The sequence below is a fragment of the Haliaeetus albicilla genome, chromosome 22 (genome assembly GCF_947461875.1).
Source record: "Haliaeetus albicilla chromosome 22, bHalAlb1.1, whole genome shotgun sequence".
Classification (NCBI taxonomy): Eukaryota; Metazoa; Chordata; class Aves; order Accipitriformes; family Accipitridae; genus Haliaeetus; species Haliaeetus albicilla.
The window spans coordinates 6,421,086-6,446,900 of NC_091504.1; the positions used below are offsets into that span (position 1 = coordinate 6,421,086).

Genomic DNA, 25,815 nt, shown 5'->3' on the forward strand with positions numbered 1-25,815 from the left:
TGGCCCAACCCACCCCCCGCCCCTCGGGCAGGCCCCGCCCCCGGGCACAGACCACGCCCCCCGGGCTGGCCCCGCCCCCCGGCTGCTGGTCCCCCGTCCCCCCCCCCCGGTGCTGCGGGGGAGGGTTCTCCATAAAGCTCGTGTTCACCTATAGGCGCCTGTGTTCACCTATAGCTGCCCCTGTGCCCCCGTTGGCTCCTGGATTCCGCTACGGGCTCCTCCCTTCCCCTATAGGCCCCCTGCTCCCCTATAGGCTCCCCTTTTCCCCTATAGGTTTCTCCTGCTCCCCATAGGCTCCCCTGTTTTCCCCTATAGGCTTCCCTGTGTACACCTATGGCCTCCCCTGCGCCCCTATAGGGTCCCCTCGATTCCCCTATAGCCCCCCCATCCCCTATAGGATCCCCTGTTCTCCCTTATAGGTTTCTCCATATCTCTACAGTCCCCCCATCCCCTATAGGCTCCTGCATTCCGCTATAGCATCCCCTTTTCCCCTATAGGCTCCCCTGTTTTCCCCTATAGCCTCCCTGGTCCCCTATAGCCCCCCCATCCCCGATGGGCTCTCCCCTTTCCCCTATAGCCTCCTGCGTTCCCCTATAGGCTCCCCTTTTCCCCTGTAGGTTTCTCCTGATCCCCTACAGGCTCCCCCCTATTTCCCTACACCCTCCCCTCTTCCCCTATAGGCGCCCCTGTTTTCCCCTATAGCGTCCCCCCTATTCCCCTATAGCGCCCCCCCATCCCCCTATAGGCTCCCCCCTTCCCCTATAGCATTTGCTTTTCCCCTATAGGTTTCTCCATACCCCCACAGGCTCCCCCCTAGAGCCCCCCACCCCCATAGCCCCCCCACCCCCTATATCCTCCCCACCCCTATAGGCTCCGCCCACCCCCTATAGCATCTATAGGGTAGCCCCCCCCCGCAGGCGGTGGGTGCCGTTAGTCCAGTCTTTATTGCCCGGGACCCCCCCGCGGCGATGGGGGGGGAGGGGGGGAGGGGGTGGGGGGAGGGGCCTCCCGCCCCTCCCGGTTTGTTCCCGTGGGGGTGGGGGAGGGCCGCCCCTCCCCCACCCAATCGTCCAGTCTTAATCCCGCCCCTTTGGTCACAGACTCCGCCCCCTCCCCCACCCCGCGAAGAGGGGGGAGGGGCGTTTGGCAGCAACGGGGGGGAGGGGCAGCTGAAGGGGGGGGAGGGGCAATGGGGGACACCGCCTTCCCCCCCCCCCAAAAAACCTCCCGGCTCCCCTAAGGCAGCATGGCAGGGACAGGGTTAATGACAAGGGGGGGGGTACCCCCCCCGCTAAAGTTGGGGGGGGGCGCAGAGGCCGGGGGCCCCCCAAAATGGGAGGGGCCCCCCCAAAAATGAGGGGGACCCCCCTCAAGAAGTGAAGCCCCCTCCCCCCCAAAAAAGAGGGTGACCCCTCCCCCACTGGGGTGACCCCCCCCAAAAAAAGTGTGACCCCCCAAAAAGTGGGGTGACCCCCCAAAAATAAGGGGTGACCCCCCCAAAAATGGGGCGCCCCTCCCAAAAGGGGGGACACCCCCCAACTCAGGGCTGACTCCCCAAAACGGGGGTGCACCCCAATTAAGAGATGACCCCCCCAATTAAGACGTGACCCCCCAATTAAAGGGTGACCCCTAATTAAGGGGCGACCCCCCCAAAATGGGGTGACCCCCCCAATTAAGAGACCCCACCCAATTAAGGGCGTGGCCCCCAATTAAGCGCTGAGCCCCTCTAATTAAGAGGTGACCCCCAATGAAGGGGTGACCCCCCCCCCAAAAAATCTGTAGCACTTTTCCCCAGCAGAGGGCGCTAGAGAGGGGTGGGGCACTGGGTGGGGCACTGGGTGGGGCAGGTGCCTCTTAAAGGGCCAGCGCACCATTTGGCAGCAGTGGCCTTTAGGGGCTGGTTTTTTGGGGGGGGGGGGGTTTGAAGGGGGTGTGTCGGGGAGGGGGACACCCGTCCCCGTCCCCCCCCCTCCCTATTCGATTTCCACGATGAGGTCGTCCCCCTCCAGGCTCATCCCGGGGCGGACGTGGAGGCGGGTGACCGTCCCGGCCAGGGGGGCCGTCACCACCGTCTCCATCTTCATGGCGCTGAGGACGCAGAGGGGGTCCCCCTTGGCCACCGACGCCCCCACATCCACCCGGACCTCCACCACCTCCCCCGGCATGGGGGCCCCCACCTGCCCCTTGGCCCCCCGATCCGCCTTCGGGTGCACGTGCATCTCCTGGGGGGGGTAAAAAAAAAAAAAAAAGGGGGTGAAGGGTCCCCCAGGACCCCCTTGTGTCACCCCAGAACCCCCCTGGGTCTCTCAAGACCCCCCCTGTATCCCCCAGGACATTTCGTGTCCCACGGGACCCCCCCATGTCCCACGGGATCCCCCCCCCTCCAGTCCCTGGCACCCCCTCAATGTCCCCCCAGGCCCCCCCCAAGTCCCCCCAGACCCCCCCAAGTCCCACGGGACCCCCCAGTCCCTGGCACCCCCTCAATGTCCCCCCAGACCCCCCCAAGTCCCCCAGACCCCCCCCAAGTCCTCCAGGACCTTCCATGCCCCCCCGGACCCCCCCCTCAGTCCCTGGGACCCCCTTAATGTCCCCCCAGACCCCCCCCCCGTGTCCCCCAGAACCTTCCATGTCCCCCAGGACCCCCCCATGCTCCCTGGGACCCCCCGAATGTCCCCCCAGACCCCCCCCCGAGTTCCCCAGAGCCCCCCCAGGACATGGGACCCCCCATAACCCCCCTGTAGCCCCCAGCATCCCCCCCAGACACCTCTGTGCCCCCCCTAAACCCCCTCTGCACCCCCTCTAGACCCCCCCAAACCCCTCTGTGCCCCCCCAGGACTCCCCCCATCCCCCCAGACCCCCTCTGCAACCCCTCAGACCCCCCCGATCCCCCCCAGACCGCCCCAACCCCCTCATGTCCCCTCTGTGCCCCCCCAGCCCACCCCCCCATCACTCCCAGAAGCCCTCATGCCATTTCTGTGCCCCCCCAAAACCCCTCAAGACCCCTCCTGAGCCCCCAAGACCCTCCTAGTGCCCCCCAGCCCCCCCAAAACCCCCCAAGACCCCTCATGACCTCCCCGAGACCCTCCTAGTGCCCCCCAGCCCCCCCAAAACCCCCCAAGACCCTTCCTGACCCCCCGAGACCCTCCTAGTGCCCCCCAGCCCCCCCAAAACCCCCCAAGACCCTTCCTGACCCCGAGACCCTCCTAGTGCCCCCCAGCCCCCCCAAACCCCTCCAAGACCCCTCCTGACCCCCCAAGACCCTCCTAGTGCCCCCCAGCCCCCCCAAACCCCCCCAAGACCCTTCCTGACCCCCCGAGACCCTCCTAGTGCCCCCCAGCCCCCCCAAACCCCCCCAAGACCCTTCCTGACCCCCCGAGACCCTCCTAGTGCCCCCCAGCCCCCCCAAAACCCCCCAAGACCCCTCATGACCTCCCCGAGACCCTCCTAGTGCCCCCCAGCCCCCCCAAAACCCCCCAAGACCCTTCCTGACCCCGAGACCCTCCTAGTGCCCCCCAGCCCCCCCAAACCCCTCCAAGACCCCTCCTGACCCCCCAAGACCCTCCTAGTGCCCCCCAGCCCCCCCAAACCCCCCCAAGACCCTTCCTGACCCCCCGAGACCCTCCTAGTGCCCCCCAGCCCCCCCAAAACCCCCCAAGACCCTTCCTGACCCCAAGACCCTCCTAGTGCCCCCAGCCCCCCCACCCCCCCAAGACCCTTCCTGACCCCCCAAGACCCTCCTACTGCCCCCCCAGCCCCCCCAAAAACCCCCCAAGACCCCTCTTGACCCCCCAAGACCCTCCTAGTGCCCCCCCAGCCCCCCCCAAAAAACCAAGACCCTTCCTGGCCCCCCAAGACCCTCCCAGTGCCCCCCCCAGCCCACCCCCCCAATGGCCTGGGTGTCTCACTCAAGGACGGAGCACAGTCGCCCCATAAGCTCAAAGAAAACCTCCCCCCATCACCCCCCCAAAAACTCCCCAAGACCCCTCCCGACCCCCCAAGACCCTCCTTGCGCCCCCCCCAGCCCCCCACCTTCATGGCCTGGGTGTCTCGCACGAGGATGGAGCGCAGTTGCCCGTTGAGCTCGAAGAAAACCTCCCGCTGCCCCGCGGCGTTCAGGTCCCCCAACGCCAGCGCCTTGATGTGCAGCGTCTTCCCCCGCTCCAGCTCCACCTGAGCGTGCAAGGGGGTGGGCGTGCGAGGGGGCAGGCGTGCGACGGGGCGGGTGGGCGAGGGGTCCTGGGTGCGTGGGAGACCCACTGGGCGTGCACGAGGGCGTGCGAGGGGATCCAGGGGTGTGCAAGGGATGCTAGGTGTGCACCTGGGTGTGTAAGGGGACCCATGGGTGTGCAAGGGCTACTGGGTGTGCACCAGAGTGTGCAAGCGGACCCATGGGTGTGTAAGGGCTGCTAGGTGTGTACGAGGGTGTGTAAGGGCACCCAGGGGCGTGCAAAGGATGCTAGGTGTGCAGTCAGGTGTGTAAGGGGACCAATGGGTGTGCAAGGGGTGCTTGGCCTGCAACAGGGCGTGTAAGGGGACCCAGGGGTGTGCAAGGGCTGCTGGGTGTGCACGAGGGCATGCGAGGGGCCCGGGGGGTGTGCAAAAGCTGCCAAGTGCGCACAAGGGCGTGCAAGGGGGATCCAGAGGTGTGCATGAGGTCGTGCAAGGGGCACCAGGGGCGTGGGAGACCCACTGGGTGTGCACGAGGGCGTGCGAGGGGCCCAGGGGGCGTGTGCAAGAGGCCGCAGGGGTGTGGGAGGGCCAGCGCGTGTGCACGAGGGCGTGCGAGGGGCCCCAGGGGTGTGCAAGAGCTGCCAGGCAGGCACAGGGGTGCAGGAGGGGTCTAAGCCCCGCCCTCTGGCCAAGCCACGCCCATCCCAAGCCACACCCATTTATCGAGCCCCACCCACCGTGCTGCCACACCCACTTTAGCCACACCCCACCCTCAAGCCCCACCCAGAAAAAAGCCCATCCCAAGCCCTGCCCACTCCAGGCTCTATTACTGCTGCCCCAGTGCATTCCCAGTTCCTCCCAGTGCCCCCAGTTCCTCCCAGTTCACTCCCAGTGCCTCCCAGTCCCCTCCCACTCCATTCCCAGTGCCTCCCACTGCCCCCTAGTCCTCTCCTGATGCCTCCCAATGCCCCCCAGTCCCCTCCCAGTGCCCCCTAGTCCCCTCCCAGTGCATTCCCAGTGCCTCCCAGTGGCACCAGCCCCCTCTCACTGCCTCCCAGTGCCCCCCAGTCCTCTTCCGCTGCCTCCCAGGCCCCTCCCAGTGTATTCCCAGTTCCTCCCAGTCCCCTTCCAGACCATTCCCAGTGCCTCCATGCCCCTTGTCCGTTCCCAGTGACCCCCAGTCCCCTCTCACTGCCTCCCAGTGCCCCCCAGTCCCCTCTCACTGCCTTCCAGTACCCCCAGTCCCCTCTCACTGCCTCCCAGGCCCCTCCCAGTGCATTCCCAGTGCCTCCCAGTCCCCTCTCACTGCCTTCCAGTACCCCCAGTCCCCTCCCAGTGCCTCCCAGGCCCCTCCCAGTGCATTCCCAGTGCCTCCCAGTGCCCCTCCCAGTGCATTCCCAGTGCCTCCCAGTGCCCCCCAGTCCCCTCTCACTGCCTCCGAGTACCCCCAATCCCCTCCCACTGCCTCCCAGGCCCCTCCCAGTGCATTCCCAGTGCCTCCCAGTGCCCCCCAGTCCCCTCTCACTGCCTTCCAGTACCCCCAGTCCCCTCCCACTGCCTCCCAGGCCCCTCCCAGTGACCCCCAGTGCCCTCTCACTGCCCCCCAGTACCCCCAGTCCCCTCCCACTGCCTCCCAGGCCCCTCCCACTGCCTCCCAGTCCCCCCCAGTCCCCTCCCACTGCCCCCCAGTCCCCTCCCAGTGCCTCCCAGTCCCATCCCCCCCCCTTCCTCCAAACCCCACCCACCTCAAACTCCTCGGCGATGGTGGGACCCTCGAGGAAGAGGCGGGTGCCGAGGCAGGAGACGGGGCCGAAGGTGGAGGCGAAGGTGCGAAACTCGTCGTAGACTTTGGGGTAGAGCGCGGCCGAGAGCAGGTCCTCGGGGCCGGGCGGGGCCCCGTGCCGCGCCCCCAGGTCCCGCCCCAGCGCCTCGAAATCCAGCGGCGGGAGCGACGCCCCCGGTCGCCCCTCGATGCGGGGCAGGTCCTTCAGGACCTGGGGGGGGACGGGGAGGGATGGAGGGCGTCGGCATGGCAACCGGGGGGGGTGGGTGGCGCGGTAACGGGTGATGGAGGTGGCGGTAGGGACCGCAGCATCCCGCCCCAGGACTGTTGCTAGGGGGCCGTTGCTAGGGACTGGTGCCATGGCAACCGGCATAGGGACCCGTTGCTAGGGACTGGTGGTGTGGGGACCGGTACTGGGATCTGTTGCTAGGGTTGGGCTCCATGGCAACCAGTACTGGGACCCGTTGCTAGGGACTGGTGGTGTGGGGACCTGTTGCTAGGGTCAGGTGCCATGGCAACCAGTACTGGGATCCGTTGCTAGGACCGGTGCCATGGCAACCAGCATAGGGACCCGTTGCTAGGACTGGTGCCATGGCAACCAGTACTGGGACCCGTTGCTAGGGACTGGTGGTGTGGGGACCCGTTGCTAGGGACTGGTGCCATGGGAACCGGTACTGGGACCCGTTGCTAGGGCCGGTACCATGGCAACCAGCACTGGGACCCGTTGCTAGGGACCGGTGCCATGGCAACCGGCATAGGGACCCGTTGCTAGGGCTGGTACCATGGCAACAGGCACTGGGACCCGTTGCTAGGGACTGGTGCCATGGGAACCAGTACTGGGACCCGTTGCTAGGACCCGTTGCTAGGGACTGGTGCCATGGGAACCGGTACTGGGATCTGTTGCTAGGGTCGGGTGCCATGGCAACGGCCTCCAGTAAACCTTCCCAGTCCCCCCCAGTGCCTCCCAGACTCCCCCCAGTGGCCCCCAGTCCCCTCCCTCACCTCCCAGTGCCCCAGAGCACCTCCCAGTCCCTTTTCATTGCCTCCTACTCCCCTCCCAGTGCCCTCCATCTCCTCCCACTCCCCTCCAGTGCCTCCCAGCCCCTTCCCAGTGCCACCTAGTGCCTTCCCAGTGCCCCCCAGTGCCCTCCAGTACCCCTCAGTCCCCCCAGTCCCCTCCCAGTCCCATCCAGTGCCCCCTACCCCTCTCCAGTGCCTCCCAGTTCCATTCCAGTGCTCCCCAGTCCCCACCACTTCCCTCCCAGTGCCCCCCAGTCCCTTCCCAGTGCCACCCAGTGCCTTCCCAGTGCCCCCCAGTCTCCTCCCAGTGCCCTCCAGTGCCCTTCCCTCACCTCCCAGTGCTCCCAAGTGCCTCCCAGTCCCTTTCCATTGCCTCCTACTCCCCTCCCGGTGCCCTTCATCTTCTCCCACTCCCCTCCCACTACCCTCCACTTCCTCCCAGTCTCGTCCCAGTCCCCTCCCAGTCCCTTCCCACTCACCCGGGAGCGGAAGGGCTCGGGGAAGCCCCCCGGGGGGGTCCCGATGTAACCCTGGAGGAACTCCACGACGGAGAGGGGGAAGGAGAGCTCGTCCGCCCGCGCCTCCACCTCCTCCCGCGACAGCCCGTTCTGCACCATGAACTGCGCCAGGTCCCCCACCACCTTCGACGACGGCGTCACCTGCGGCCGGCAACGTCACCCCGGGGGTGTCACCTCAGCGATGTCACCCCGGGGTGTCACCCCGCTACGCTGTTCCCATAGGGATCCTTCCTGGGGATGGGGAGCAGCTCGCCCTAGACAGCTCTTGCCCCATGGAGCACCCAACCCACGGAGCACCCAGCCCGTGAGAACTCAACCCATGGAGCACCCAGCCCATGGAGAACCCAACCCATAAAAACTCAACCCATGGAGCACCCAACCCATGGAGCACCCAACCCATGGAGCACCCAACCCATGGAGAACCCACCCCATGGAGAACCCAACCCATGAGAACTCAATCCATGGAGAACCCAACCCATGGAGCACCCAACCCATGGAGAACCCAACCCATAAAAACTCAACCCATGGAGCACCCAACCCATGGAGAACCCACCCCATGGAGAACCCAACCCATGAGAACTCAACCCATGGAGAACCCAACCCATGGAGAACCCAACCCATGGAGAACCCAACCCATAAAAACTCAACCCATGGAGCACCCAATCCATGGAGAACCCAACCCATGGAGAACCCAGCCCATGAGAACTCAATCCACGGAGAACCCAACCCATGCAGCACCCAACCCATGGAGCACCCAACCTACGGAGAACCCAGCCCATGGAGCACCCAACCCATGGAGAACCCACCCCATGGAGAACCAACCTATGGAGCACCCAACCCATGGAGCACCCAACCCATAGAGACCATCCACCCCATGGACACCACCCACCCCATGGATATCGCCTTGTGGAGACCACCCTACCCTACGGAGACCACCCACCCCACAAAGACTGCCCCACCGAGACCATCCACCCTACGGTGACCATCCTACACCATGAAGACCACCTTCCCCATGGAGACCACCCTACCCTATGGAGACCACCCACCCCACAAAGACTGCCCCACCAAGACCATCCACCCCACGGTGACCATCCTACACCATGAAGACCACCTTCCCCATGGAGACCACCCTACGGAGACCACCCTGTGAAGAACCACCCCCTCCATAGAGACCACCCCATGAGGACCACCCCCAACTCCACCCAGCCCCACGCCCACCTTAATGAGGTCCCCGAGGAGCTTGTTGGCCTCGGCGTAGGCTTTCTTGACCTCCTTGAACTTGTGGCCCAGCCCCATGGCGTGGGCCTGGAAGTGGAGGTTGGTGTATTGTCCCCCCGGGATCTCGTTCTCGTAGACGTCCGCGTTGCCCGACTTCATGGTGGCCGTGCAGTCGAAGGCGGCGTAGAGCCCCCGCGCCCCCTCCCAGTACTCGCTGTACTCGAACACCCGCTCCAGTGCGATGCCTGCGGCGGGGGGGGGAGGGAGAGGTGGGGCGTGGGTAGGGGGCACCCATGGACCCCGTGGGGACACCGTGGTGAGGGGTGGCCACGGGTTGGAGGCCACTGTGGTTGAGGGACACCATGGATTGGGCATCATGTTGTGGTTGAGGTGGCATCACCGTGGCCGTAGCGCTATTGCCGTGACCACGGTGGCATCATCATGGCCATGGGTCCATCACCACGGCCGTGGTGACACCATCATGACCACGGTGGCGTCACCACCGCCATAGTACCATTACTGTGACCATGGTGGCATCACCATGACAATGGCCATAGTGCCATTGCCACAACCACAGTGCCATTAGCGTGACCACGGTGGCCAAGACCATGGCAGCACCTCCACGATACACATTGCCACCTCCATGATCACACTGCCATTACCAAGACTATGGTGGCAGCTCCACAATGATGATGGCACCTCCAAGACCATGGTGGCATTGCCAAGACCATGGTGGAACCTCCATGACCGCGTTGTCATTGCCAAGACCATGGTGGCGCCTCCATAACTAAGTCACCAGGTCCAGGACCACTTTGCCGTTACCAAGACCATGGTGGCACCTCCATGAGCATGTTGCCATTGCCAAGACCATGGTGGCACCTCCATGACCATGCCACCACCTCTATGACCATGGTGGCACCTCCATGACTATCTTGCCATTGCCAAAACCACGTTGCCACCTCCATAATTATGTCACCACCTCCATGACCACGTTGCCATTGCCAAGACCATGGTGGCACCTCCATGACCACGTCACCACCTCTATGACCATGGTGGCACCTCCATGACTATCTTGCCATTGCCAAGACCACGTTGCCACCTCCATAACTATGTCACCACCTCCATGACCACGTTGCCGTTACCAAGACCATGGTGGCACCTCCATGACCCTGTTGTCATTGCCAAGACAATGGCGGCACCTCCATAACTACATCACCACCTCCATGACCATGTTGTCATTGCCAAGACCACGGTGGCACCTCCATGACCACGTCACCACCTCTATGGCCATGGTGGCACCTCCATGACTATCTTGCCATTGCCAAAACCACGTTGCCACCTCCATAACTATGTCACCACCACCATGACCACGTTGCCGTTACCAAGACCATGGTGGCACCTCCATGAGCATGTTGCCATTGCCAAGACCATGGTGGCAACTCCATGACCATGTTGTCATTGCCAAGACTATGGTAGCACCTCCATGACCATGTCACCACCTCTATGACCATGGTGGCACCTCCATGACTATCTTGCCATTGCCAAAACCACATTGCCACCTCCATAATTAAGCCACCACCTCCATGACCACGTCACCACCTCTATGACCATGGTGGCACCTCCATGACTATCTTGCCATTGCCAAGACCACGTTGCCACCTCCATAACTATGTCACCACCACCATGACCACGTTGCCGTTACCAAGACCATGGTGGCACCTCCACAGGGGCGCCCATACCTGTGTCGAGGGGGGTGCCGCGGGCGCAGGCCACCAAGGCGCCCATGCTGGGTTGGGAGGTCATGCCGGCCATGGCGTCCACGGCCACGTCCACCACGTCGGCGCCGGCGTTGGCGGCCGCCAGCATGGAGGCGACGGCGGCCCCGGCGGTGTCGTGGGTGTGGACGTGCAGCGGCACCTCGGGGAACTGCTCCCGTAGGGCCCCCACCAGCAACCGGGCGGCCGCCGGCGTCAGCAGCCCCGCCATGTCCTGGAGGGGGGACACACAGGGGACGTGGGGGGTTTTGGGGACCCCCAAGACTCTGCCCCATCCTGATCCCCCCCCACCCCTGGCAGGTGCCCCACTGCGTCTTGGGGGTGTGGGGGTGCCCCGGTCCCTGCCCAGACCCCCAGAATCCCCAAATCCCACCCCCAGCCCTCCATGCCAGTACTGCCAGGCCCCCCAGTTCCCTCTCCCAACTCCCCCAGGACCCCCAAATCTCCCCTCCCATCCCCCAAAGACCCCCAATCCCCAATCCAGCCCCCCCAGCCCTCCCTCTCAGCAACCCCCAAATCCCCTCCCATCCCCCAGCACCCCCAAATCCCCCCTCCCACCACCTCAAGACCCCCCAACCCCCCCCAGCACCCCCAATTCCTCCATCTCATCCACTCGAACCCCCAATCCGCATCCTATCTCCCACTCGCCCATCCCAGCCCCCCCAAATCCCCCTCTCCCATCCCCAAAGGACACCCAAATCCGCCCCCCCAGGATGCCCCAAACTCCCCTCCCAGCCCCTCAAGACCCCCCAAACTCCCTCCCAGAACCCTCAAACCCCCTTCCCAGCCCCCCATTCTCCATCCCAGCCCCCCAAGACCCCCCCAGTCTCCATCCCAGAACCCCCAAGCCCCCCTCCCAGCACCTCATCCCCCCTCCCATACCCTCCCATGCCCCCCAAGACCCCCCAAACTCCCTCCCAGAACCCTCAAACCCCCTCTCAGCCCCTCATTCCCCATCCCACTCCCCCAGGACCCCCCAATCTCCCTCCCAGAACCCCCAAGCCCCCCTCTTAGCCCCTTATCCTCCCTCCCAGCCCCTCCCATCCCCCCAAGACCCCCCAATCTCCCTCTCTGAACCCCCAAACCCTTCTCCCACACCCCCCAAGACCCCCCAATCTCCCTCCCAGAACCCCAACCCCCGCTCCGAGCCCCTCATTCCCCCTCCCATCCCCTCCCACACCCCCAATCCCCCCCTTCCCCATCCCATCTCCCCCAGACCCCCAAATCACCCTCCCCCCTCCTCCCAATTCACCTCTCTAGCCCCCCCCAAACCTTAATGCAGAGGATGTGGGTGCCGGCGGCCACCAGCTCGCGGGCCAAGCCCAGGTAGTAGTCGAGGCCGTATTTGGTGCGAGAGGGGTCGGCCACGTCCCCCGTGTAGGAGAGGGCGGCCTCCACCACCGCTCCTGCCCGCCCGGCCGCCTCCACCCCCAGTACCAGGTTGGGGAGGTAGTTGAGGGCGTCGAAGACTCGGAAGATGTCCATCCCGTTGGCCACCGCCACCTCGCAGAAGCTGGGGAGAGGCGGAGGGGGTCTTCACGTCCCCCCGCCATGTCCCCATCGTCCCCCCACTGATGTCACCATATCTCCCCGTGGCCCCTCAGGCCATGTTCTGCCATCCCTTCGTCCTTCCATGATCCCCTGTGATCCCTCGTCCCACCATACCCCTCCATGTCCCCGTGTCCTTCCTGTCCCCTCATCGCCCTATGTCTACGTCTCCTCATCCTTCCACCACCCCGTGCCCTTCATACCCCACGTTCTCTCATCCCTCCGTGTCCCCCTCATGCCCCCATGTCCCCCCACGTCCTCTCAGCTCTCCACGTTCCTCCATTCCTCCCCATGTCCTTCCCATCCCCGTGCTCCCTCATCTCCCCATCTCCCACCATGTCCCCGTGTCCCTTCGTCCATACCTGTCTCCCTGTGTTCCCGTATTCCCTCATGTCCCCGTGTCCTGTATCCCCCGTTCCCTCATCCCTCCATGTCCCCATGTCCCACCATGTCCCACGTCCCACCACATCCCATATCCCACCACGTCCCATGGCCCTTCATCCCTCCTTATCTCCCCGTGTTCCCTCATCCCCCCATGTCCCCGTGTCCCGTATCCCCTCTCCCCTCATCCCCCCATGTCCCCGTGCCCCCTCATCTCCCCACGTCCCACCACGTCCCACGTCCCCATGTCCCTTCGTCCCTCTGCATCTCCCCATGTCCCCGTGTCCTGTATCCCGTCCCCTCATCCCTCCGTGTCCCCCCATGTCCTCACGTCCCTCATGCCCCATGTCCCCTCATCCCACCACGTCCCCCCATACCTTATGTCCCCCCCCAACTCCCCATTGTCCCCTCAACCCTCCGTGTCCCCCCACATCCCCCCACGTCCCCTCATCCCCCCACGTCCCCTCATCCCTCCACGTCTCCCCGCGTTCCCACCTCCTCCCCCATGTCCCCACGCCCCCCGCGTTGTCCCCATGTCCCCCCCCCGGACCGGTAGACGACGTTGTCGGGGTAGTTGGTGTAGCCGACGGCGTTGGCGCCGCGCAGCAGCATCTGGAAGGGGATGTTGGGGACCAGGCGCCGCAGCTCCCGCAGCCGCTCCCAGGGACACTCGTGCAGGAACCGCATGGCCACGTCGAAGGTGGCACCTGCCGGACGCGGCCCCGTCCTCGTGCGCTCCTCTCGCGAGAGCCCCGCCCCCTCGTGCAAGCCCCGCCCCTTTGCACAAGCCCTACTTTGCACCCCCGTCTGTCTGTCTCTGGTACGTGCCTCGCCCGAGGGCTCAGTGCTCCCCGTGCGAGCCCCGCCCCCCCGCGAAGCTCCGCCCCCAGAAGCCCCACCCAGCCATAAAGCCCCACCTCAGCGAAGCCCCGCCCCCTGCAAAGCCCCAGCATTGGTGTGACCCCGCCCCTCTAAGCCCCGCCCCCTCGGCGTAGCCCCACCCCTGTGACATCCCCACCTGGGTGAGCCCAGCACATAACCACTGAGAGCCCGCCCCCTCGATGAAGCCCCGCCCCCTGTGACCCATCCTCCCCTGGACCCCCAAACCCCGTCCTCTGAAACCCCGCCCCCTCGACGAAGCCCCGCCCCCTGGGGGGACACCCTTTCCCTTTGAACCCACCCAGGTGCACCCCCTGAGGCCCCGCCCCCTCCGAGACCCCGCCCCCTCATGCCCCTCCCTCTCAACGAAGCCCCGCCCCCCCAGCCACCCCCACCCAGGGGAATCCAACCCAGCCCCACCGAGGCCCCACCCACCCCCGAGACCCCGCCCCCATCCGTCCACGCCCTGTCAGGCCACGCCCACCCTCCGGCCACGCCCCCTCCTCACCTCCCCAGGTCTCCATGCTGCAGAGGGGGCTGAGGGCGTGGGCGACGAAGGGGGCGACGCGGGCGAGGTCGCGGGTGCGGACGCGGGTGGCGAGCAGGGATTGGTGGGCGTCGCGGAAGGTCGTGTCCGTCAAGAGGAGCCCCCGGTGTGACCTCACCGCCCGGGCGAAGCCCCCCGGCCCCTCCCGCTCCAGCACCGCCCGCAGCCCCGCCGGGGGGGGTCCTGCGGCACCGGGGAGGGAGCGGGGGGCGTCAGGCGGGACGGGGGGCCGGTACACGCCGTGGCGTGACGGGCGCACGCCAAGCACACGGGCCACGCCCACGCCACGCACATACGGCACGGTCGTGCGCGCAGCACGCACACGCCAAGCACACGCTACGGCACGCCGTGCACGCGCCGCGGACACACCAGGGCGTGCCGTGCGCGGGCCGAGCACACGCGCCTGCACATGCCAAGCGCACACTACAGCATGCCATGCACACGCCACGCATATGCAACAGACGTGCCAAGGCACGCCAAGCACACACTACAGCATGCTGTGCACATGCCACTGACACGCCAAGGCATGCCGTGCACACGCCAAGCACACACTACAGCACACCATGCACACACTGTGCATATGCTATGGACATGCCAAGGCATGCCAAGCACACGCCATCCACTCGCCAAGCACACGCTACAGCATGCCATGCACATGCCACACATATGCAACAGACACAACAAGGCACGCCAAGCACACACACCACGCACATGCCAAGCACACACTACAGCATGCCATGCACATGCCACTGACACGCCGAGGCATGCCATGCACACGCCAAGTATACATGCCATGCATATGCTATGGCATGCCATGCACACGTCAAGGCACGCCGTCCGCACACCAATCGCACATGCCATGCACACGCCAAGCACGCACTACAGCAGACCACGCACATGCTGTGCATATGCCATGGACATGCCAAGGCATGCCGTGTGCATGCCAAGCACACACGCCAAGCACACGCTACAGCACGCCAAGCACACGCCACACATATGCCACGGACACGCCAAGGCATGCCACGCACACGCTACAGCACACTGTGCATGCTCCACGCATATGCCACGCACACATCAAGGCACACCGTGCGCACGCCAAGCACGCACACGCCAAGCACACGCTACAGCATGCCGCGCACACGCCCTGCAGCACACGCCAAGCCCATACGCCGTGCCCACAGTACGGCACACCGAGCACACGCCACGCGGGCGTCGAGGCAAGCCGCGCGCGTGCCGAGCGCGCCTGCCGCGCGCACACGTGATGCTGCGCCATGCACACGCCAAGCACACGCCGCGGGCGCGCGTGCCACGCCCTGCCCCTCCCCCACTCACCCATGGGCACCGGGGGGGGGGTGGGCTCCACCAGCGCCGCCTTCGCCTTGACGGGGAGCGGGGTGCTGGGGCCGTTCACCATCACGTGACCTGGGGGGGGGCAGACATACGTTTGGGGTCCCCCCCAAGCCCCAGGGACCCCCCCCAGGACCTCAAAGCCCCCCCCCAAACCCCTGAGACCCCCCCCGGGAACCCCCAACCCCCTCCCAGCCCCCTGAGATCCTCCCCAACCCCCCCAGGCTGCCCCCCCAAACCCTCCCAGCGCCCCCCCGAGCCCCCAGGGACCCCCAAGACCCCCTCCCAGCACCCCCAGACACCCCTTAGGGACCCCCCCAGCCCTCCCAGAGACCTCTTAAACGCCTCAGTCCCCCCCCCAGGGAAGCCCAAGCCCCCGCCCCCGGAACCCCCAAAGCCCCCTTAGAGCCCCCAGGCCCCCCCAGAGACCCCTGAGAGCCCCCAGGACCCCCCAAGATCCCTCCCAGGGACCCCTCAGAACCCCTAGAGCCCCCCAAAACCCTTCCCAGCCCCCCCGGGACCCCTTAGACCTCCCCCCAGGACCCCCAAGACCCCTTCCAGCCCCCCCCAGGGACCTCCAAAAACCCCCAGAGCCCTCCCAGCCCCCCCCCAGGGACACCTTAGAACCCCCAAAGACCCCCAGGACCCCCTACAACCCCCCCTACAGCCCCCTTATAACCCCCAGAGACCCCTTAGAGCCTCCAGAGACCCCCCAGGACCCCCCCCAGTCCCCCTACAGCCCCCTTATACCCCCAAAAAAACCCTTAGAACCCCCAAAGACCCCCAGGACCCCCTACAACCCCCCCTCCAGCCCCCTTATAACCTCCAGAGACCCCAGAGAGAGAGCCCCAGGACCCCCCCAGCCCCCCTCCAGCCCCCTTATAACCCCCAAAAACCCCTTAGAACCCCCAAAGACTCCCAGGACCCCCCCCCCAGCCCCCCCCATACCCAGATAGTGAAGCAACTTCTGGGCCCGATTCTGGCCGGGGCGGAGGTGGAAGAGTTCGGGGTTCTCGTCGATGAACTGGGTGTCGGCGGCACCCCCCAAAAACTGGGGGTGGGCCAGGACGTTCTGCAGGAACGGGATGTTCGTCTGCGCGCAAGACGCGCCCGTCAGCGTGCGACGCACGAGGGGGGGCCAGGCATCAGCCCCCTCCTTCCTCCTCGTGCGACGCACTGAGGCGAGGGGAGAGTCCGCCTCGTGCGATGCACGGGGAACCCGGTGTGGTGCACAAGTACCCTGGTGCATTTTATGACCACCCTCCCCCATTGCATGTTGCACAGGACCCCCCGTGCATCGCACGAGAGCCTCCCCCTGTGCATTGCACACACACCCCCCCGTGCATTGCACAAGCCCTCTGGTACATCGCAGAACCCCCCCTCCCAGTGCATCGCACACACACCCACCCTCTCGTGCATCGCACGAGGGCCACCGTGCATCGCACAAGACCCCCCAAATCCTCCTGCTCCATTGCCCGACACCCCTCATGCATCTCCCCCCTCCCCGTGCATTGCACAAGGGCCATCGTGCATCACACAAGAACCTCCCCCATACCCTCCTGTGCGTGGCACACCCCCACCCTCTCGTGCATCGCACGAGGGCCACCGTGCATCGCACAAGACCCCCCAAACCCTCCTGCTCCATTGCCCGACACCCCTCGTGCATCTCCCCCCTCCCCGTGTGTCGCACGAGGGCCCCCCCCGACCCCCGGACCCACCTTGACCCCGCGGATTCGGAACTCCGCCAGGGCCCGGCTCATCTTGGCGGCGGCGGCCGGCTGGTCAGGGCCGTGGGCCACCACTTTCACCAGCAGCGAGTCGTAGTGGGGGGAGATCAGGGCCCCCTGGAAAGCCGAGGCCCCATCCAGGCGGATCCCCATCCCCTCGCCGCTGCGGAACACCTGCCGGCAGCCCCGCACCCTATAGAGAACCCTATAGGGCACCAACGGGCCCTATAGGGTCTTGCAGAGACCCTATAGCCTCCTAGGGGCACCCCCCCGGCCCCATGGGGCCTCCTTTTGGCACCCGCCCACTCCACAGAGCCCCTATAGAACCTCATATAGGCACTCCCAGACCATATAGATAGCTCTATAGGTATCTACGGGCCCTATAGGGTCCTGCAGAGCCCCTATAGAGCCTCCTATGGGCACCCACCTGCCCCACAGAGCCTCTTGTGGGTACCCCCCAAACTACAGAGACCCTACAGAGCTTCCTACAGGCACCTATGGACCACATATGCTCCCACAAAGCACCTATAGAGCCTCCCACCGGCACCTATGGACCCTATAGGGTCCGGTGGAGACCCTATAGGGCCTCCTGTGGGCACCCCTCTGCCCCACAGAGCCCCTATAGAGCCTTTTACAGGCACCTATAGACCCTATATGAGGGTCTAATGGGAGGGGTCCTGCAGGCGTCCCCTGGGGGTCCCAAGGGGGGTCCCAAGTTGAGTCCCAGGGGGGTCCTATGGGGGGGGGTCCTATGGGGGTGTCCTAGGGGTGATCCCATGGGGGTTCCTATGGGGGGGGGTCCCAAGTTGAGTCCCATGGGGGTGTCCTAGGGGTGATCCCATGGGGTTCCTATAGAGGGGGTGTCAGGGATGATCCCAAGGCGGGTCCCATGGCGGGGGGGGGGGTGGGGGTCCCGTGGGGGCACCTCGATGCGTCCGGTGTCGGGCTGGAAGCCGCGGGCAGGGTCCTCGGTGGTGACGCGGCACTGGATGGCGCAGCCGTTCACGCGGATGCTCTCCTGGCGCAGCCCCAGCTCCGGCAACGACCGACCCGCCGCCACCTGCAGCTGCGCGTGGACCAGGTCCACGCTGCCCGGGTGTCACCAGGGGGGGACCCGGCTGTCCGGGGGGGGGGGGACGGGGACACACCACACGACACCCAGGCATCCAGGGTGGGGAGGGGACCGGAGCATCCTGCACCCTGCATCCCTCCAGGGACCCAGGCATCTGGGGGGGACCCGGGCATCCGGGGCATCCCGCCTCCACCCTTTACACCCCTCCACCCTCCTGGGGACCCAGGGATCGGGGTACCCCCCCCACGCGCCCCCCCAGGGACCTGGGCACTCACTCGGTGATCTCTTCGGTGACCGTGTGCTCCACCTGCAGCCGGGAGTTGACCTCGATGAAGTAGTAACCCCCGCTCTGGTCCACCAGGAACTCCACCGTCCCTGCGTTCTCGTAGCCCACCTGCGTCACAACGCCCCCCCCCAACATCAGCCCGGTCGCCAGGGTCCCCCGGACACCTGGGTGTCCCCCCCGAACTACTGGGTCCCCCCATATTCTCTCGGGTCCCCCCCCATGGACTCTTGGGTCCCCTGGTGATGGGTGGCAGGTCCCTTCCTGGGACCCCTGGGTCCCCCCCGAACTCCTGGGTCCCCCCATGGTGTCTTGGGTCCCCCCCCACAGACTCCTGGGTCCCCTGGTGATGGGTGGCAGGTCCCCTCCCTGACTCTTAGGTGTCCCCCAAAACTCCTGGGTCGTCCCCCCACAATTCCTGGGTCTCCCCAAGTTCTCTTTGGTCCCCCCCATGGTCTCCTGGGTCCCCTGGTGATGGATGCACGTCCCTTCCGGGGACTCCTGGGTCCCCCCCGAACTCCTGGGTCCACCCATGGTCTCTTGGGTGCCCCCCACCCAATTTCTGGGTCCCCTCATATTCTCTTGGGTCCCCCCCATGGACTCTTGGGTCCCCTGGTGATGGATGCACATCCCTTCCCTAGACTCCTGGGTTCCCCCATGGTCTCCTGGGTCCCCCCCACCCAATTCCTGGGTCCCCCATGGTCTCTTGGGTGCCCCCCACCCAATTTCTGGGTCCCCTCATATTCTCTTGGGTCCCCCCCATGGACTCTTGGGTCCCCTGGTGATGGGTGACAGGTCCCCTCCCTGACTTGTAGGTGTCTCCCCAAACTCCTGGGTCCCCCCATGTTCTCTTGGGCACCTCCCACGGTCTCCTGGGTCCCTTGGTGATGGATGCTCGCCCCTTCCTGGGACTCCTGGGTCCCCCCCACCCAAATCCTGGGTGCCGGTACCTGCTGGGCGAGGCGGACGGCGTCGCTGGCCAGGCGGGCACGGAGCTCGGGGTGCAGGCGGGCGGCCGGGGCGATTTCTACCACCTTCTGGTGCCGGCGTTGGATGGAGCAGTCCCGCTCGTAGAGGTGGACCACGTTCCCGTGCTGATCCCCTGGGGGTGGCGGTGGGGTCAGAGCGGGGGGGACCCAGGCATCCGAGCACCCCAAAAAGGGATCCAGGCATCCGGGAACCCCCCCGTTGAGGGACCCAGGTGTCTGGGCACCCCTGCACCCCATCCTATTACCTTCTGCCCCCCCCATCTCCTCAAACATCTGAACCGGCACCCACCAAGCCTCCCCACCCTTCCTAGTCCCCCAACCCCCCCTCCAGCACCCCAAAAATCCCCTTGGGGTGCCCCGAGAAGCCCTGGGATTCCCCCCCAAATCCCTGAGGACCCCTCTAAAGCTCCAGGGACCCCCCCAAAGCCCCCAGGGCCCCCCCCCAAAGCCCCCAGGGATCCCTTCAAAAGCCCCAAGGACTGCCCCAAAAGCCCTGGAGTCCCCCCCAAAGCCCCCAGGGCCCCCCCCCAAAGCCTCCCCGCCGTACCCAGGATCTGGACCTCAATGTGCCGTGGGCGCTCGATGAATTTTTCCACGAAAAGGGCCCCGTTGCCGAAGGCGGCCAAAGCCTCCGAGGAGGCGCGGGAGAAGCTCTCTTCCAGCTCCTGCGCACACCCGGATGCCTGAGTCCCCCCAAACGCCTGGGTCCCCCCCAAACATGTGGGTCCCCCCACCCACTGGGGTCCCCTGGGCAAGTCTGAGTCCCCCCTGGATGCCTGGGTCCCCCCACCCACTTGGGTCCCCAGGCTGGGGGGTATCCTGGGGGAATTGGGGGTCCCGGATGCCTGTGTCCCATGGCAGAGGCGGGGGTTCTGGGATGGGGGTCCTGGGGAATTGGGGGTCCCAGGTGCTGGGGTCCTGTGGCAGAGGTGGGGTCCCGGGGTGGGGGTCCTTGGGAATTGGGGGTCCCGGATGCCTGGGTCCAATGGCAAAGGTGGGGGTCCCGGAGTGGGGGTCCTGGGGAATTGGGGGTCTCAGACGCCTGGGTCCCATGGCAGAGGCGGGGGTCCCGGGGTGGGAGTCTCAGGGAAAGGGTGGTCTGGGATGCCAGGGTCCCATGGTAAGGAGGGTCGTGGGGTGCAGTCGTGGGGAATTGGGGGTCCTGGATGCCTGGGTCCGATGATGCGGAGGGGTCCCATGGGGCCCGGCCACCGGGGTGCCCCATACCTGGGGGGAGCGGACCACCCGCATTCCGCGGCCGCCGCCGCCATAAGCCGCCTTGAAGATGACGGGGAAACCGACCCGGTGGGCGAAATCCTGCGCCTCCGACAGTGCCGATACCGGCGCCGGCGTCCCCGGCACCACCGGTACTCCTGGGGAGGGGGGGGCTGTCAGTGCTGGCGTTGGGGACATCCCGATTCCCCCACCCTCCCCGCCTCAGGAACCCCAAGCCCACTTAACCCCATCACCCTCCCCTGGCACCCATAGCCCCCCATAACCCCCCCAGTGACCCTATAACCCCCTATAGCCCCCCATAACCCAATAACCCTCCCCATAGCCCCCCCCTTAACCCCCCAATAGCTCCATAACTCCTAATAACCCCAATAACCCCATAATCCCCCCAACAACCCCATAACCCCCTAATAACCCCCCAATATCCCCATAGCCCCCATAGCCCCCCAATAACTTCATAACTCCCCCCATAACCCCCCAATAACCCCATGACCCCCCATAAGCCCCCCAAAGCCCCACGAGCCCCCCTAATAACCTCATAACCCTTCCATAAACCCCCCATAACTCCCCCAATAACCCCACAACCCCCCATAGACCCCCCAAAAACCCCAAAGCCCCCCCATTAACCTCATAACTTCCCAAGCAACCCCATAACCCCCCAACACCCCCAAAATCCTCCATTACCCCCTTTATTAACCCCATCATCCCCCAAATAACCCCATAACTCCCCCATAACCCCCTATAATCACCCCAAATAATCCCATACCCCCCAAATAATCCCGTAACTCCCCCATAATGCCTATAACCCCCCCAAATAACCCCATAACTCCCGCATACCCCCCATAATGCACCCAAATAACCCCAGAGCTCCCCCATACCCCACCATAACCCCCCCAAATAACCCCATAGCCCCCCCCATAAGCCCCCCCCTTGCCCCCTCACCGGCAGCGATGGCGATGCCACGAGCCTCCACTTTATCCCCCATCTTGCGGACGACAGCGGGGGGGGGTCCCACAAACCGGACCCCCGCATCCAGGCAGGCCTGGGCGAAGTCGGCTCGCTCCGATAGGAACCCATATCCCGGGTGGATGGCGTCCACCCCGTTCTCCTGTGGGGGAACCCCAGTGTCCAGTGACGGGGGGGGGGTCCCGGCACCCCCAGACTCCCCCACCCCCAGACCCAGGCGTCCGCGTGGCCACATCCCCAGATGTGGGGTCCCATAGGGGACCCAGATGTTCCCCATCCCAGGGAAGCCAGGCACCCCCCCCGCCCCGCGTAGCGTCCCCAGATGTCCCCCCACCCTCAGCGTCCCCGCGGGGGTACCTGGGCGACGCGGATGATGTCGGGGATGTGGAGGTACGCCTGGACGGGGGGCAGCCCCCGCCCCACCAGATAAGCCTCGTCCGCTTTCTGCCGGTGCATCTGCCCCGTGTCCTGCTCCGAGTAGACGGCCACCGTCCGGATCCCCAGCTCCGTGCATGCCCGGAACACCCGGATGGCGATCTCGCCTTTGGGGGGGGGGACACAGGGACAGGGGACAAAGGGACATGGGGACAACCCGTCCCATCGGGGACATCCCGGGTGGGAGGGGGACATGGGGACAGGGACACCCCAGGGACACAACATCCCGCTGAGGACATGGGGATGGGGACACCCTGGGGATACCCCAGCTGGGAGGGGGACACGGGGACAGGGACACCCCATGGGGACACCCAGGGGACACCCGCTGGGGACCTGGGGACTGGGACATGCTGGGGGGACACTGGCTGGGAGGGGGACACGGGGATATGGGGACACAGGGACGTGGGGACACCCCATCCTGATGGGGACATCCCAGCTGGGAGGGGGACACAGGGACAGAGACACCCCGGGGACACCCCATCCCACTGGGGACACGGAAGGGAGAAAGGGGGGACCCAGGGGACAAAAGCGGGGACACACAATGGGGCTGGGGGTGATCCCAGGGCACCCAGGGGACATGGGGGGGCACCCAGGGGACATGGGGGAGATGGAGGGGACAAAGGGGGACCCAGGGGACATGGGGTGGGGGATTGAGGGGACACAGGGCCCCCCCCCAGGTGACGGGGGTGTCCCCAGGGCTGTCACTCACCCCGGTTGGCCACCAGGACCTTGCGGATGGGCTGGTAGCTGACGGGACGGGTGGTCCCGGGGGGGCCCCGCAGCAGCCGCACCCCCAGGAGGGCCCGGCCCCCGCGGGGGACGCACAGCTGCAACATCTGGAAAGGGGTGGTGGGGACACGATGATGACACGGAGAAGGGGGGGACGACGCACGAGTTGCGGGGGGTCACAGGTCAGCGCAGCGGCCGGCAGCCCCCCCGAAACCTGCTGCCTGCACAACCCTATACGAGACAGCGGAGAATCTCCCCCCCATTCCCTCCTCTCCCCCCTCCCCCCAACTTTTCCCAGAAGGGACCCAGGCGTCCGGGGCCGCTCACCTTTGCCCCAGTGCCCTTTGACCCCCCCCAACCAAAAACCACTCGTAACCCCTATAGGGGACAGCAGAGAATCTCCCCCTCCCCCCCCTTCCCCCTCCCCCAATTTTCCCAGAAGGGACCCAGGTGCCCAGGCCACCCCCCCCACCTTTCCCCCAGTGACCTTTGACCCCCAAACCCTCGGCGTTTGGGTTCCCCCCCCCTTGCACAACCCCTATAGGAGACAGCAGAGAATCCCCCCCACATCCCGTAATGCACCTGGATGCCCCCTCCCCCCCCATTAATTAGCAGAGGCGGATTAATGAGGGGGACACACACGCTCATCCCACACACACGCGTGTGCAACCTCGCACGAGCGCACAACCCCCCCTTGCACGGGGACCTTTGCACAAGCAGTCCTTGCACAAGCACATCTCTTGCACGAGAGTGCCTCCTGCATGAGCACCTCCCTTGCACAAGCACCTTTTGCACAAGCTCCCCTCACACAAGCAAATCTCCCACACACGTCCCCCTCACCTGAGCGCCTCTCACACGAGCACCTCTCGCACATGCCTTTTGCACAAGCTCCCCTTGCACAAGCACGTCTTGCACAAGCCCCTCTTCCACCTGCACTTCTTGCACGAGCACCTCTTGCACCAGCCCAGCTCCTTCACAAGCCCCTCTTGCATAAGCATCTCTTGCACAAGCACCTCCCTTGCACAAGTACCTTTTCCAATAAGCCCCCCTAGCGCAAGCCCCTCTCGCATGAGCCTTTTGCACAAGCACCTCCCTTGCACGAGCCCCTCTTGCAAGAGCCCCTCGTGTACGAGCACCTCCCTTGCACAAGTACCTTTTCCACAAGTCCCTCTCGCACAAGCCCCCCTTGCACAAGCCCCTCTTGCATGAGCCTTTTGCACAAGCACCTCCCTTGCACGAGTACCTCTTGCACGAGCCCCCCTCGCACGAGCCCCTCCCTCGCACGAGTACCTTTTCCACCAGCACCCCTTGCACGCACACTCCTTCGCACACTCACCGCTCGCACGCTCTCCCCCCCTGCGCAGGCCGGGACTCGCCGCCGCCGCCCGCCCTCGCACGCCCCTCGCACGCGCCCTCGCACGCCCGGCCCGGGGCTCCCCGCCCCCGCTGCCCGCCGGCCCTCGGGCGCCCGAGTGAATCATTGACCCGACGGGGTAAAGTCCATACGGCCCCATACGCCCCCATGGATGAGCTGCCCAGCAGGGCCAAACTGGGAGCACTGGTCCATACTGGGGCTCGAGGGGGGACCAAGTCTATAGGGGCCTGGTCTATAGGGGGTCCCAGGCCCTATAGGGGGCCCAGAACATGAAGAATGCTGATGGAGGGGGAGCAGGGCTGATGGCAGAGGTGTTGTGGGGTCTATAGGGGGTCCCAGGTCCTATAGGAGACCCCAGCCCCTATAGAATGCTGATGAGGGGGACTCGTGCAGAGGATTCTTGGTCTCTATAGGGAGATCAAGTCTGTAAGGGCCTGGTCTATAGGGGGTCCCAGGCCCTATAGGGGGTCCCAGCCCATACAGAGAGCTGATGAGGGGGAGCTTATGCAGAGGGATCTTAGTTCCTATGGGGGTGCCTGGTCTATAGGGGCTCCCAGATGCTATAGGGCATTCCAAAACACATAGAATGCTGATGGGGGGTGGGAGCGGGGCTGATGGCTGAGGTGTTGTGGGGTCTATAGGCCCTATAGGGGGGCCCAGAACATATAGAATGCTGATGGTGGGGGGACCAGGGCTGATGGCAGAGGAGTCGTGGGGTCTATAGGGGGTCCCAGGCCCTATAGGAGACCCCAGCCCCTATAGAATGCTGATGAGGGGGACTTGTGCAGAGGATTCTTGGTCCCTATAGGGAGATCAAGTCTATAAAGGCCTGGTCTATAGGGGGTCCCAGGCCCTATAGGGAGTCCCAGAATGTATAGAATGCTGATTGGGAGGGTGGAACAGGGCTGATGGCAGAGGCGTGTTGCGGTCTATAGGGGGTCCCAGGCCCGATAGAGGGTCCCAGAAGGTATAGAATGCTGAGGGGGGGGACGACCAGGGCTGATGGCAGAGGTGTTGTGGGGTCTATAGGGGGTCCCAGGCTTTATTGGAGACCCCAGCCCCTGTAGAAGGCTGATGAAGGGGACTCGTCCAGAGGATTCATGGTCCCCTATAGGGAGACCAAGTCTATAGGAGCCTGGTCTCCAGGGGGTCCCCGGCCCTATAGGGGCCTTATAGGAGACCCCAGGGCCTATAGAGGGTTGATGGGGGGGGCTTATGCAGAGGCGTCTTGGTCCCTATAGGGGGACCAAGTCTATAGGAGCCTGGTCTATAGGGGGTCCCAGGCTCTATAGGGGGTCCCAGGCCCTATAGGGGGGCTGGGACCCAGGGGGGTGGGGGGCGGACAGACACACCGGACGGGGTCGCCTATGGCCTGGGACATATGGGGGGGTCACGTGGGTCCCGGCGCCTATAGCGGGGAGGGGGGGACGGGACAAGTCACGTGGGTCAGGCCACAGAGGGGAGGGGGCAGGTCCCGTGGGCCCCGGTGTCGCGTGGTGTCCCCCCCCCAACTCACCGCTCCGCGACCGCGACCGCCGCTTCCCCCCGCGTCCCGGCCGGCCCCGCTGGCCCCGCCCCCTCGCCCTCTATTGGCCACCCGTCGCCCCGCCCCCTTGCCGCCGCGTCCCGCCCCTTACCGGAGGCCGGCGGGAACGGGCGCGCCTCATTGGCCCGCACGCCTCCGCTCTCGCTCCGCTATTGGCGGGAGAGGCTGCCGCTCCCACCCGTAAGCCACGCCCCCTCCCGTGCTGCCGCGGGTGGGCGGGCCGACGGGACGTCACCGCGGCGTCCCTCGCGGCCATTGGCCCGTGCGCCGGCAC

The 25,815-nt window shown here is 65.7% G+C and overlaps 1 protein-coding gene across 1 annotated transcript; it reads right to left on the reverse strand.

Moving 5' to 3' along the window:
- Window positions 1-1,920: 1,920 nt before the first annotated feature.
- On the reverse strand, window positions 1,921-25,571 carry PC (pyruvate carboxylase). The gene is made up of 21 exons (XM_069809418.1): window positions 25,512-25,571; window positions 22,601-22,727; window positions 21,814-21,998; window positions 21,433-21,598; window positions 20,485-20,630; window positions 19,805-19,922; window positions 19,219-19,370; window positions 18,261-18,379; window positions 17,839-18,001; window positions 16,905-17,087; window positions 16,135-16,279; window positions 15,172-15,261; window positions 13,801-14,022; window positions 12,964-13,120; window positions 11,757-11,997; window positions 10,449-10,698; window positions 8,710-8,954; window positions 7,453-7,632; window positions 5,916-6,164; window positions 4,030-4,170; window positions 1,921-2,222 (listed from the first exon to the last, which is right to left on the reverse strand). The coding sequence occupies exons 2-21, from the start codon at window positions 22,725-22,727 to the stop codon at window positions 1,974-1,976; spliced, it is 3,528 nt and encodes a 1,175-aa protein (XP_069665519.1). The 5' UTR covers window positions 25,512-25,571; the 3' UTR covers window positions 1,921-1,973.
- Between the last annotated feature and the right edge of the window lie 244 nt (window positions 25,572-25,815).

What these genes read in the sequence shown, in the direction of transcription:
- PC (XM_069809418.1), bottom strand. Translation starts at nt 22,727, where the DNA reads ATGTTGCAGCTGTGCGTCCCCCGCGGGGGCCGGGCCCTCCTGGGGGTG. An exon ending in TCCGAATCCGCGGGGTCAAG is followed by an intron (nt 16,280 to 16,904) that starts GTGGGTCCGGGG and finishes TCTTGCGCGCAG; the next exon opens with ACGAACATCCCGTTCCTGCA. An exon ending in CCATCGCCGAGGAGTTTGAG is followed by an intron (nt 4,171 to 5,915) that starts GTGGGTGGGGTT and finishes TTGCACGCTCAG; the next exon opens with GTGGAGCTGGAGCGGGGGAA.